The 12,892-nt window shown below is 47.9% G+C and overlaps 1 protein-coding gene across 1 annotated transcript; it reads left to right on the top strand.

Moving 5' to 3' along the window:
* Nucleotides 1-1,082: 1,082 nt before the first annotated feature.
* LOC136518872 (transcription factor DIVARICATA-like) lies at nucleotides 1,083-2,342 on the top strand. Its single transcript, XM_066512556.1, has 2 exons — nucleotides 1,083-1,740; nucleotides 1,971-2,342. The coding sequence occupies exons 1-2, from the start codon at nucleotides 1,367-1,369 to the stop codon at nucleotides 2,155-2,157; spliced, it is 561 nt and encodes a 186-aa protein (XP_066368653.1). The 5' UTR covers nucleotides 1,083-1,366; the 3' UTR covers nucleotides 2,158-2,342.
* Nucleotides 2,343-12,892: the final 10,550 nt, after the last annotated feature.

The following is a 12,892-nucleotide window of genomic DNA, read 5'->3' as shown; positions in this document are numbered from 1 at the left end:
CGATCGGGGACGGGGATAGGGTATTGATCCACGGCAGGAATGTCCCTGTTGCCATCCCTAGCTCCGAGATCTTTGTATCCTCACTTTATTAAGAAACAGTCAGTTAACACCTCTAACGTCACCTCCCGCTTACTTGTCTCTCTCACCCAACTTTTCAACTTTATTTCTCCATGGCTAGAAAATCATACCTTTTGGTTAAGTTGACACCATCTCTCTTCCTCTTGCTCACATGATCACTGTGGCATTCCTCTCCCACGCACATATCCCATACGCCATGTCTATCCAAAAGAAAAGATCTTTAAGACAGGTAGCATTGTACACTTTCTCTTTTCGTAATGGCTGGAAGAGAATCATTTGTACCGTCGCTAGATCTCGATTGATTATCATAGGGATTTTCTACAGTAGTCCGAAACTATAGATCGTCCATTTAAGGAGATCTGATCCGGATAGTTAATTATCCATTGTGATGTGTAGGCTTGCTTGTTACCCCCCTTGAAGAGCTATACCAAGTGTGTGTGTGTGGATGTAATAATTATAACAAACTCAAAGCAAAAACAATATAACGAGTGGTGCATCCACAAGTCAAACCATATGCCAGTCTACCACTTCCACCTTTCGGCCCTGTTCGCTTCTCTTATAATTCGTCTTTTTTCGCTTGTTTTTTTTTCAGCCAGAACAGTGTTTTTCTCTCGTAATAAATTAGGCGGAACAATGTTTCGGCTTGTTTTTTTAACGAAGCGAACGGGGCGACCTCCAGTCCACAGTGCGTGTACCCAAAGAGGAAAACCATCAACCCAACAACCACTGACACAAGCTCCAACCAGATTCATCCCTCCTAGCAAGCTGCCTGCTTTAGCTTTACACACTGCCATTCCGTCAAGGAATCAGCGAGACAGTGACTCATTTGTTGCCTCCTTAAACCATCACTAGTCCACCACTAGCAAGGCATGAATGGTTCCTCTCCCCTGCACCTCTATTCTAATCCACGGGTTAATGAGTGCACTTAACAACCACTACTCTAGCTACGGTGGCAGGGGGTACCTGCGGCCACGCGTACGCTTATCCGGTGCCACTGCCACGCCGCAGCCCTCTCACGCCCAAAACGCGCGCGCGCGCGCAGAATGGCATCGCCCTCCTCCACTCGGCCGGCCCTGCTCCAAATCTATAAAAGGCGGCCATCGGCCTCCATTTCTGTGCCAAGATCCAGCATCCAGAGTTCTCGATCAAAAGCGCAAGCGCAAGCGTAAGCAGCCGACTGCCTTGCCAAGGACGGTGACCTGTCGCGTCCGCGCTCGCTCACTCGAGCGATCCGATCCCCAGCTCCGGCCTGCTCCAGCCAGCCATCAGGGAACGCGCGCGCGCAGCAATGGCCTTTTACTACGGTGTGAGCGGAGGACAGTCGTCGTCGGGGGCGGCGTGGGGGGCGCCGGCGGGCAGCAGGCCGTGGACCAAGGCGGAGGACAAGGTGTTCGAGGGCGCGCTGGTGATGTTCCCGGACCACTTGCCGAACCGGTGGGCGCTGGTGGCGTCGCGGCTGCATGACCGCACGCCGCAGGAGGCCTGGGACCACTACCAGGCGCTGGTCACCGACGTCGACCTCATCGAGCGCGGCATGGTCGAGGCCCCAGACTCCTGGGACGACGACGCGGCCGCCGGAGAGGGCCGCGCCGGCCGCGGCCGCGGGGGTGGCAGCGGAGAGGAGCGCCGCCGCGGGGTGCCGTGGACCGAGGACGAGCACAGGTACGCCGTACGCGCCACGCGCGCCGCAATCCCCCCGTCAAACTCTGTCGCGCCGCAATCCTATTTTTGTCCTTTTCCCCACCCTGTCATTCGACGTGCGTTCTCCGAGGTCCTGGATACTTCCAAGGATCTTTCTGTCCACGCCGGGCCCACCAGACCTTTCTCTCTTCACTTGCTAGTATCACCGACACGCGGGCCCTGCTAAACTAATTTCGTGTTCTCACACGCAGGCTGTTTCTGGAGGGGCTGGAGAAGTACGGGCGCGGCGACTGGCGGAACATCTCGCGGTGGTCGGTGAAGACGCGGACGCCGACGCAGGTGGCCAGCCACGCGCAGAAGTACTTCATCCGCCAGGCCAGCGCCGCCAGCCGCGGCGACAGCAAGCGCAAGAGCATCCACGACATCACCGCCCCGTGATGGCTCGTGGTCGTGGAGGACAAGACAAGCGGCGAGATCCAGCCCAGGCTGCTGCAGTGCTGCCTGCATTTATCCTGTTAGCTTCTACCTTTGCGAGACGGAAAAAAAAAAGCCGTCCCTGTGGTTGTATGTAGAAATGTAGGCAAAACTAAGCTGCCTTGGCTGGAATCTAGCCTCGCCGGAACTTGTATTAAGCGGTATTAGTATGATGATGGAATAAACTTTGCCTGTGTGTGTCTGGATTTTCATAGTCCAGCGCTTGGTTATTATCCCGATTTTGACATTACATACATGATCCAATAAACAGAGGATGGAAGGATTTGACCAGGCCAGCTAGGCAGAGGACGTTAGCCACGACTACTCATGGTGATGGTAGCATGAATTTCCACCAAAATCTTATGGGGCGCGCGTGTGCCGCTAACTGAAGCAGCGCACACGTCGCCAGAACTAAGGAAGAAAGGGACGGCGGTGGGGACAAGGGAAGGGGGCAGGGCGGAACAGCCAGCGGGCAGGTCGCCGTGGCTAGGGCAGTGGTCAAGGCAGAGGCAGCGGTGGCGGTTAGGGTTTTTAGTATTTGCGATCATCCATGGCTGGCGCCCTTAGAAGGAAGGGTTTGGGGGGCGACCGGCTAGGCGGTGGTGGCGGGTTGAGGGGCGGTGAGCAAGGCGGTGGCGGCGACGCTGAGCGGGAGGAGGAAGACAACCGGTTGCGCAGTGGGGGCTAGGAGTCATCGGTGAACTTCTGGATTGGGATTAGGGCAGGATAGGTTCGTACGACGGGGGTGGTAGGTGGGGGCGGCCTAGGCGGCGGTCGAGGCAGCAGGCGGGAGGAGGAAGATAGGTACGGAGGGAGGGAGGGAGGGAGAGAGAGAGAGAGAGAGAGAGAGAGAGAGAGAGAGAGAGAGAGAGAGAGAGAGAGGAAGAAAACGTGTGCGTCGCTATCCCTACTGGCGTGCGCACGTCAAGGATGAGGGTCGGAATTTCCTTGTGGAATGCTCACCCTCACCGGTTTGATGGACTGTAACTGGTTATTTTGCTGTTCAATGGGGTCTATGTGACAATATCAATTTTAGCTTCCATGAACTACTTACTCATCATGTACTTTAGTTAGTTATGTGGTCCTACTTGTGTACACTAGAAATACATGCCATTTGACAATCATATATTAGGAATAGCTGGAACGTCGTGGCTAAACATATGACTATATACACACAACATGGTTTCGAATATGCCGAGCGATAGCTTGCATTGTATGGTTAACTTCAAAGACCAGCTACACAATTTTGGCAAGTTGTTGCTAGCATCTAAGATTGGATCAGCTTTGTGACATATACTAACAAGGAAGTGACACAAATTGATGTGGTTATTCTTTTCACATGACTAGTGGTGAAAACAAATCTTTTGACCAACAAGTGTAGTTCAAATTTAGAATTTGTGAGCTTGTTTGTAGAAAGTTTGTCATGGTTGGGGGTGCTTTGTGCTTCCATTCCATTACATGGAGGACCTAACTTTTTACTAGGATTTGATACACTTGTTACTAATTTGACTAACATGCAAACCACAGATACACTCCTTTAGTTGGCATCACTGGTATGCGCTACAATCCCAGGTCACATTCCATGGCAATGTTTGTTAGAAATAGCCCGACAACATGGTGCATCATTGAATCACTATCATGTCTAGATTTGCGGTATTAGTAGACTTCTATGTGCACGTAAATGACATGTGGTTAGAATTTGACAGGGCAAGCCACATCAAAAGTAACACTTAGACCAACCTCCTTCCTTAGCGCACTCTTTCTAGCACCGAAAGTTGCTTTAGCGTGCACGTTGTCTCTAATAACCAGAAAACAACACAAGCCACCTCACATAGTTATTTTGTTTTGGCACGTACCATGCCAAAAACAAGTCGTTTCCATTTGGTCAATGCAGTTTAGACCCTTTAGATCGATCCACATCTTCTTATTAAATTCGTCATGTAACCTACGTGGCTGGCAATGTGGCACGTCATAATAAGGTCATAGTCATGGATAAACTTATGGGAGTATGTTGTGCATGTCTTTTTCCAGGGCTCATGATTTGCCAAGCTATCACTCATTAGATTACCACCGTACCATATATGAGCCAGCGAATTTGGGGCACTTGACAGTGTTCAAAGTAAGCATAATCTTGATAAAAATAATATGAAATGACAAAGTGAATTTGGCATGTCTATTTTGATGGACAAGTGGCTTGTAACATTGGATCAGTTGGAAGCTTATTCTGAACTTCTTATCTAGGTACTCTTTAGACCTCTGTGCTCATATTTTGGATGTGTCAATGCCAACCAACACCAAGTCTGAACTAACGTTGTCACTGGTTCTTCTATTGTTAAAATTGGCTCTACTGTGATGGCATCAATTTTAGGTTTCATAAACTGCTCTTCATATACTTACACTGCAGTCCTATGTGTCTGCCCCAGATATGTATATACATGGCAAGCTTAAACTTGTGGTAGTAAACTATACATATATGCCAAGCGAAAACTTATCAGGTTAACTGTCGATGTTTGACCACCGATAGCCTGCCACGGGGGTCCCCGGGGCAGTATGTTCGGGCTTCAGCAGTATGCAGAACTCGACGGTTAACGCAAGAGACAGTCGATTTATCCTAGGTTCGGACCCTCGATCGATGATCGAGTAATAGCCCTACGTCCAGTCGGCGTTAGCCTTTGCGTTGGATTAATTGTAAAGTGTTGTGTTGTACAATTGTTCTCTTGAACTCCCGATCCAAGGAGCCCTACCCTCCTTTATATAGTTAGGAGGCCAGAGTCCTAGTCGGTTTACAATGAGAGTTCCTAGTAGGATTACAGAGTAATACTGCTACTAAGATTACAGGGGAAGAATCCTAATTAGACTAGGTCTTCTCCCTTCCTTGTGGGGTATCCATGGGTCCCGCACCGACAAGCCCCCGAGCACTTCATGGTTGAGTTCTGGAAGCCTCGTCTTGTTCCTTCAAGTCTTCGTCGAGCAGGAACAAGCGTCGTCCGAGTGCTTTCTTGAGCGAAACCGTGTAGCGCTTCGTGAGATCTTTGCGTGGTGTGTACCTTTTTGAAGAAAAAAGTACTCCCATTTGGATGTAGCCCCCGAGCCTCTTGCTGTTTGGCACAAGGAGCTTGAGGGTCTTTTCTTGAAATCGTCCTGATTCTTCGTCGAAAGGCTCCCGAGCATATACCCGGGTTCTTTGTCGAAAAGAGCTCGGATATAGTTATGTCCGGGTTCTTTTTGTCGTGTGGTCTTGAAGTCGTCTGTCTTGAAGAAGTCTTCGGAGTGATGTGCGCTTTTTGAAGGAAAAAGTGCACTCACTGAGTGTAGCCCCCGAGCCTCTTGCTATTTGGAACAAAAAAGTTGGAGGGTCTTGAATCTTATGTTGTTTGAAAAGAACTAAGAACTTCTCCTGTTGCAGCCCCTCGAGCATTTATCCGGGTTGTTTTGTTCAGGAAGAACTCGGATGCAGGGTCTTGGCATATTCTCTAGGTAGTCTGCTGTTGTCAGATGTAGTCGTATGGTGGTGGTTGAGTGTGAATGTTGTTTGTTCATGAGTTGTACAGTGTTGGTATATCCTTTCGAATATGCTTGTCCTTGAGTACTGTTCCTTCACGCCTGAGTCCTTTTTCATTGAATTCTGTCTTTTCACTGTGTCCTTTGTTAGGCTTGTTTTATTTGTGCTCCTGGTCCACGTGCACCACTCCTTCGGTCTATAAATACCCTCCTAGAGTGCTGTTTTGATTCATTGAGCATTTTGTTGCTTGTTCTAAAGTCTCTATAGTCATGAATATGGTAGTTTATGAAGTAGAGCAGCCCCTAGGCGTATTTTGCAATTCTTGTATGTCTTGCCATAGTTGGAGGGAGTCTTGTGATAGGGATTAGAGGTAGGCTAATCCCACAGCAGCAATGTACCAGGATGTACGTGGCGGTAGTTGGAGGAAGTCTTGTGATGTGGGCTTCATTCCCTCATCTGGCAGTTCTGGGTTGATCCTCGTCGCCTGTCCTGAGACTGTCCGGTGCCGATCAACACCATATCCAGCATCACATCGGTCTTGGGTAGACAGATGCCTACCGGCCTTCTCTGCTCCATATTGTCCCACTATGCTGCTGATTTCTGCCTTGGATGCACTACGTCCGTCCTTTGAAGAAAATAGTGTAGCCGAGGGCGGTTTGTCCTTCCGAGTAGCAATTTGGGACACGTAGTCGTTCTAGAGCCTAGCCATGTCTGGGTTCCTCTTTGCTACTTTGCTTTTCGTGGTACCGAGTTCGTTGGGTCTTATAAGATGTGTAATCTTCTATTTTTGAAACCAGTTATAAAATGGAAAGGATCTTGTCTTCTGAGTTGCAATTCCTTATTTTCCTATTGTCCTGATTGTTGATGAGATTTCTGAGTTCTTTCTGTAAGGACTGGGTTGTTGCGCTCCTTGTGAGATAACCCTTCTTTGCTTCATTGATGATGAGTTCTTTTTGTGGTGATATGATAATTCTGCCGTGGTGTTGGATGGATAAGTCTGAAATCTACCCTTTGAACTGTACCGTTGTGTGGATTTGAGCCATCCGTCATTTTAGCTGTGTCGGTAAATGAACCGTTGCGTCCTCATGCCATGTTAAAATGGGCCTGGTGGGCCGCTGTTTTTACCGGTGTAAAATCTATTTAGAGGCCTTTCTCCTCCTTTTCTTTGGTACCCTGCCTTTGCCTTGAAAACCCTAGCCTTTGCACCTCCGCCGTCACCATTGCCGCCGCCATCTTAGCACCGCCGTCCAAGCCTTCTCTTCCCCTAGTGCCTTTTTGCCTCCGTTAGTACATTGGTAGGAAGAAGGCCATGAGCAAGTCCCATGCAACCTTTGTGGATGAGGAGTCGTCTCTTTCCGTGATCGAGAACCAAGAGTTCGTGGCCATGAGGGCTGCCTAGAAGGCTTGGCCGGCTCCGACAACGACTGAAGACTAGCTTCACGAGCTTACCGGTGATGGTCTGATCTAGAGCAAGGGCATTGCTGAATGGAGAGTTCCAGGCGAGCATCGGGTCCCCTGCTCTAGGTCCTGGTGAGATTATTCTTTTCATCTCCTTTATCCATGCTGGACTTTGCCTTCCTACTTCCGCCTTCCTTCATCAATTTCTCGGTTATTTTGGGGTTAGTCTGAACCATCTAACTCCCAATGCCGTCCTCCATCTTTCTGTTTTTGTACATCTCTGTGAAGCTTTCCTTGGAATTCCTCCTTCTCTTTCTCTCTTCCGTCACTTCTTTCGTCTGAAGCCTCAACCCCGCCGTGAAGACACCAATGTTCTTGGCGGCTGCGGGATTTAGTTTCACCAGGGTCTTAAAAGCAAGTTCTTTAACTATGACCTAGTTGATTCTGTGAGGGATTGGCGTGCTGACTGGTTCTATGCCGCCAATTTGATTCCTTCTCTCGCTGTACATTCTGGATCTGGTCCCTCGGTTAATGACCGGTGGGAAAAGAACTCTCTAACATCGGATGACCTCCATGCTATCTAGCTGTTCCTTGAGCAGATAAGCACTTTGAAGCAGCGGGGCTTGACCGGCTTCAGAATCGTCTCGAGTTTTCTTTGCCGTCGTGTTCAGCCTCTGAAGGAGTGAGAGAACTTTGGCTTCGAGTACTCTAGGGCTGAGGATCCTTCACGCATGGTCCCTGCCCTTGAGTTGACCAACGAGGAGGTACTCGAGCGTCTTCAGAAGATGCTGAAAGGAGCAAGCGTTGTCCCACTTACCGTCTCTGAGTTCTGTGCGAAGAACCCACCTCCAGCTATAAGTTGTTTTCTCTTGGTGCGGGTACTTTTTGTATTTCTTTTTGCTATATCTATTTTCGCTTAATCTTCCTTGTCTTGTTTTCATATTCTTTTCATAGGAATTGGGGAGTAACTTCATCGATCTGATTCCCCTTCACGACCTCCCTACCATCGTGGGGGCTGGGGGTAGTCTTGCTGGGGCTTCTTTAACTAGTAAGTCGCAAACCGCCGTAATACTTCCTGATGTTTCTTCCGCATTTTCTGATGTATATGAAGAGTATGTTCCTCGTCTAGTTCCTCGAGGCTCTCGTAGTGTCGGCAAGAGGGGGCGAGCAGATAGTTCTTCTTCTGCTCCATCTGCTGCCAAGAAGTCCCGTCAGACGAGTACTCGTCTAGGTACTCCAGTCGTAGCTAGCATGCTCTTAGGTGAGCATATTAATATGCTCTGTCCTTTTGTTGTTTGCTTATATCTTTAACCGAGTACTTTTGTCCTCTTTCAGCTAGAGCCATAGTGGCCTTGGTTGAGAGTGAGGAGGACGAGGTTGATGATGTGCCTCTTATTGCGCGTCGGTGAGTTCTTTTTTCGTCTTCCTGTTGTTGAAACCCTCCTTTGTTCTGACTTTGGTCTTGATTTCTTTGTAGTAATCGGTTGTCGGGTACCAGTTCTTCTGGAGGTCCGGCGCCGAGTTCTTCTATAGCTCCGTTACCGAGTTCTTCTGGGGCTCCTAGTACCGGCTACGCCGCTCTTGTCGTAGGGTGGCGGTGATGTTTTTGCCGCTGTGGTTCCCCCTGCTGAGGTCTTCTTTTGGCTTTATGAAGAAGAAGATAGCTGGGTAAGTGAATTCTGGTTTTATTTCTTTGCTTCTGTTCTCCTTTTTTCTTATTCTTTTTGACGAGTTTCCTTATCAACTTTCAGGCCTTCGTCTTCCCCAAGCCTCCTAGTCGACTTCTTGTCAAACCTCTGGTGCGCCCTTGCGTACTAAGTCTCAGGACTCAGAACGTACGGTCACCGAGGTGGCTGTGAGGGGGACAGAGTCCACTGCTGCTGAATTGCTAGCTCTCGAGGTGACCGTGGCCATGGCGGCGGGTTCATCTGAGGGGTTGGCCATTCCGGCTCCCGAGGTGACCGTGGTCGTGGCTGTAGGTTCATCAGAGGTACTGGTCGTTGCTTCCCAGGAGATTGCCCTGGTCGTGGCTTCTTCGCCTTGGCCATCTTCTTCCTCTCCTCTTCTTGCTTCTGGTGGTCCGCCTTCGGCCGATGATGTGGTGCAGCAGTTTGATGCCACTCATTGATTGTCAGAGCTAACCGCCGCCTAGGGAAGCTTGTCGACCCTCGCGACTTCTTTTGGGGAAAGGCTCCAGGTAAGTTTTTCTGCAATTCTTTCTTTGGGTGTTCGTTTTTCTCCTGTCCTCATTTCTTGTTTTTCTTTCTTTCTTTTTGCTCAGTCTTTTTCTCATGATCACATTGGCTTCTTTTTCTCATCTATGAACGAGAAGAAGTTGTCTTCTGAGGTGAGTACTCTGAAGACTGATCTTGACCTCTATCGGGCCGAGTTGGAGTCTGAGCGTCAGACGCATCAGAATGAGGAGAAAGCCCTCCGTGCCCGGGTAGTTGAGGTGGAAAAATAGCGGGATGCGGCTGCCCAGGAGGCCCTGAAAAATATGGAGTCCATGAAGAAAGAGTGCCATGGTATCAGCGAGTTCTTTTTTGCTTCCCTTTGTATTCAAATTTGCTTCTCTGCTGACTTGTATTTTCTTGTTTGGTCTAGCTCTCCGAGTTGAAAAGCAAAAGCTCTCGGAGGGTATCGAGGAGATGAAGACGCTCGTTCGAACTAGCCATAATAAGGCTGAGGAGGTAATTACTCAAGCTGAAGAAGAGATCACGCTTGCTAAATTGATTAGGCGTGGAGCTGACAGAGATCTTGTGCAGGCCCAAAAGACCGTCGAGGACTTGACTGGTAAGTTGGCAACGGCTACTGAAAACTGGAAAGCTTTGTGGAAGTCTTTCTGTTCAGTAGCCGACCTTCTTCAGGACTTCAGCAGACGATGGTCATTCTTGGGCTCAATTCATTCCCCAAGTGCCGACCCGTTTCCAGGAGTTCATGAAGCGTTGTGCCCATCTTTGCACCAGGAACGTTCTTGCCTAGGTCCGGGTTCTTTCCCTAGATTTTCCTTTGTCCAAGGTCGCCGATGAAGCCGAGAGCCAAGAGTACTTGGATGCTGTTGAGAGGTTGGAGCCTGAGGTTGATGACTTAGCTAGGAAGATTGTAGATAATCTTAACATTGATGTCTCTACTCCTGATGACAATGTTTGAATGTAATCGACCTTTGTACTCTAGGCTTTTGTAACAGAATACTTATACTCTTTCTTGAATGAAGATCCTTTATCTTTGTTGACGTCTTCTTTGTCTAGGATGTCTAATCCTTGCTTACTCTTTAAATGTGTTGTCCAAGTGATCAGAATTTTGTCCGAGTAGTTATCCGTTCTGACTTTCATCTTCGTTGTATAAACCACTCGGTGTATGTAGATCGTTGTATTTGATAAATTTTCTTGTTTTGCCGAGTACTTGTCTGGCTTTCATCTGCGCCATGTGAAACAACTCGGTGTAGATCATTGTCTTGACAAACTTCGTGTTCTTGTTAGTACTAAAAAGACTTAGGACCAGCGATCTTAGCTTTTTTGCTTAACTCAAGATGTGATCACATTCTGGTGTAGCCCCCGAGCACTTCATGGTAGAGCTCTAGAAGCCTTGTCTTGTTTTCTTCAAGTCAGGAACAAGCATCGTCCGAGTGCTTTCATGAGCAAAACCATGTAGCGCTTCTTGGGATCTTTTGAGTGTAGCCCCCGAGCCTCTTGCTATTTGGAACAAGGAGCTGGAGGGTCTTGTCTTGAAATTGCTCTGATTTATGTTCAGGCTTATTTTCAGTCGTTTTGCTTTTTGGTTCGGGTGTTAGCTTATTAGCTACCCTCATCGGTGGGCTCAAGCATGTTTTTAGCTCTTTTGCTCTCGGCTGGTATGCTCAGGCGTCTTTTCAGCCATTTTGCTTTTTGGTTTGGGTGTTAGCTTATTAACTACCCTCATCGGCGGGCTCAAGCATGTTTTCAGCTCTTTTGCTCTCGGCCGGTATGCTTAGGCGTCTTTTCAGCCATTTTGCTTTTTTGTTCTTTTTGGAAACAACTCGGGGAGAACCATAATGAGACATATGTCTATCGAGAAAGAACCATCTTTATTGATCATGAATATTGATAGGTCACAATGGTACATATGTTATTGGTGAACGCTATCTTTGTTTGATCATGAACGTTGATCTCTTGTGTCTTGTATACATATTTTCCCTTGAGTTGTTTTCATACGTAGAATCTTCGTAGCTGACTGATGTGCCATGTATTGTTGACTTCTTTTCCGTCTTCGGTTATCAACTTGTATGTGCCCGGTTTGATAACTTTTGTGATGATAAAAGGACCTTCCCATGGACTGAGAAGTTTATGGCGTTCGTCGGTTTTTTGTATTCTTCTTGGTACTAGGTCTCCGACTTATAATGATCGAGACTGGGTATTCTTGTTGTAGTGGCGTCTTAGTCCTTGGAGGTATCTTGCTGATTGAAGGGTAGCGTTTACTCTGACTTCTTCTGTACTGTCGAGTTCTAATCTTCGGGTGTGTTCTGCTTCTCCTTCGTCGTATTGTTCTATCCTTGGTGACTGTCCAGATCAAGTCTGCGGGTAGTATGGCTTCTGATCCGTACACCTAGGAAGAAAGGTGAGTATCTGGTGGCTCTGCTTATTTGAGTCCGTAGCCCCCTATACGACCTTGGATAATTCTTCAATTCCATTTTGATCCATAGTCTACTAGTTCTTCATACAATCTTGGTTTTAATCTAGCTAGTATGAGTTCAGTTTGCCCTTTTGACTTGTCCTATTGGCCTCTGGATGTGCGACTGATGCGTAATCTATTCTGAAGCCGCAGTCCTGTGCCCAACTTTGTAATTCTGTGGCTATGAAGGGAGAACCCAAATCCATGATGATTTGATTGGGCATGCCGAAGCAGTGCATAATGTCTTGGATGAACTTGACTCTTTGGCTGCGCTGTATTTTGCGAGTGATTTGAATTCAATCCATTTGGTGAACTTGTTAATTGCTACGAAGATGTACTCGAAGCCGCCTTTTGCTTTCTTGAGAGGTCCTACTTGATCCAGCCCCCAGCAGGAGAAAGGCCAAGCAGGTGGTATGCATATGAGGTTGTGAGCTGGCATATGAGCTTGTCTTACGAATATTTGACAACTTTTGCATCTTCTGACGAGTTCTTCTGCGTCTTTCAAAATGGTTGGCCAGTAGAAACCGGTGCGGAATGCTTTGTCGACTAGTGTTTTTGAAGCAGCGTGATTTCCACAGCAACCTGAGTGTATTTCGTTTAGGATTTCTTTGCCTTCTTCCAATGAGACGCATTTTAGGAGTACTCCTGATGATGCGGCTCTTCTGTAGAGCTTGTCTCCTACTAGGACATAATTCTTGATTCTGCGAACAACTCGGGTAGCTTCCTCTTTTTCCGCTGGCAACTTATTCTCTTTGATGTAATCAATAAAAACCTGGGTCCATGAAGTGGTGATTACCAAGATCTGGGTGCCTTTGGCTGAAGATTTCAAGGGTTATCTCACCAGGTTGTTTGATAGAGGGAAGCTGATAACTCCTCTATGAATACTCCTAGGTGGGACCTTCGCCCTGTCTGATCCAAGCTTGGCGAGGACGTCTGCTGCTATATTAGAATCACGCAGGACGTGTAGAATTTCTAATCCTTGAAAATGTTTTTCGAGCTTTCGTATTTCTGCACAGTAAGCGCCCATGTTTTCTTTGGTGCAATCCCAATCTTTGTTGACTTGACTTGATGACTACTGCTGAATCGCCATATACGAGTAAACGCTTGATTCCGAGGGTAATTGCCACTCATAGCCCATGGATGAGGGCTTCG

This window comes from Miscanthus floridulus, chromosome 17 (assembly GCF_019320115.1).
Source record: "Miscanthus floridulus cultivar M001 chromosome 17, ASM1932011v1, whole genome shotgun sequence".
Lineage (NCBI taxonomy): Eukaryota > Viridiplantae > Streptophyta > Magnoliopsida > Poales > Poaceae > Miscanthus > Miscanthus floridulus.
The sequence above is the reverse complement of the archived record's forward strand: the minus strand, read 5'-3'. Positions and strand labels throughout refer to the sequence as shown.

What these genes read in the sequence shown, in the direction of transcription:
- LOC136518872 (XM_066512556.1), top strand. Translation starts at nt 1,367, where the DNA reads ATGGCCTTTTACTACGGTGTGAGCGGAGGACAGTCGTCGTCGGGGGCG. An exon ending in TGGACCGAGGACGAGCACAG is followed by an intron (nt 1,741 to 1,970) that starts GTACGCCGTACG and finishes TCTCACACGCAG; the next exon opens with GCTGTTTCTGGAGGGGCTGG.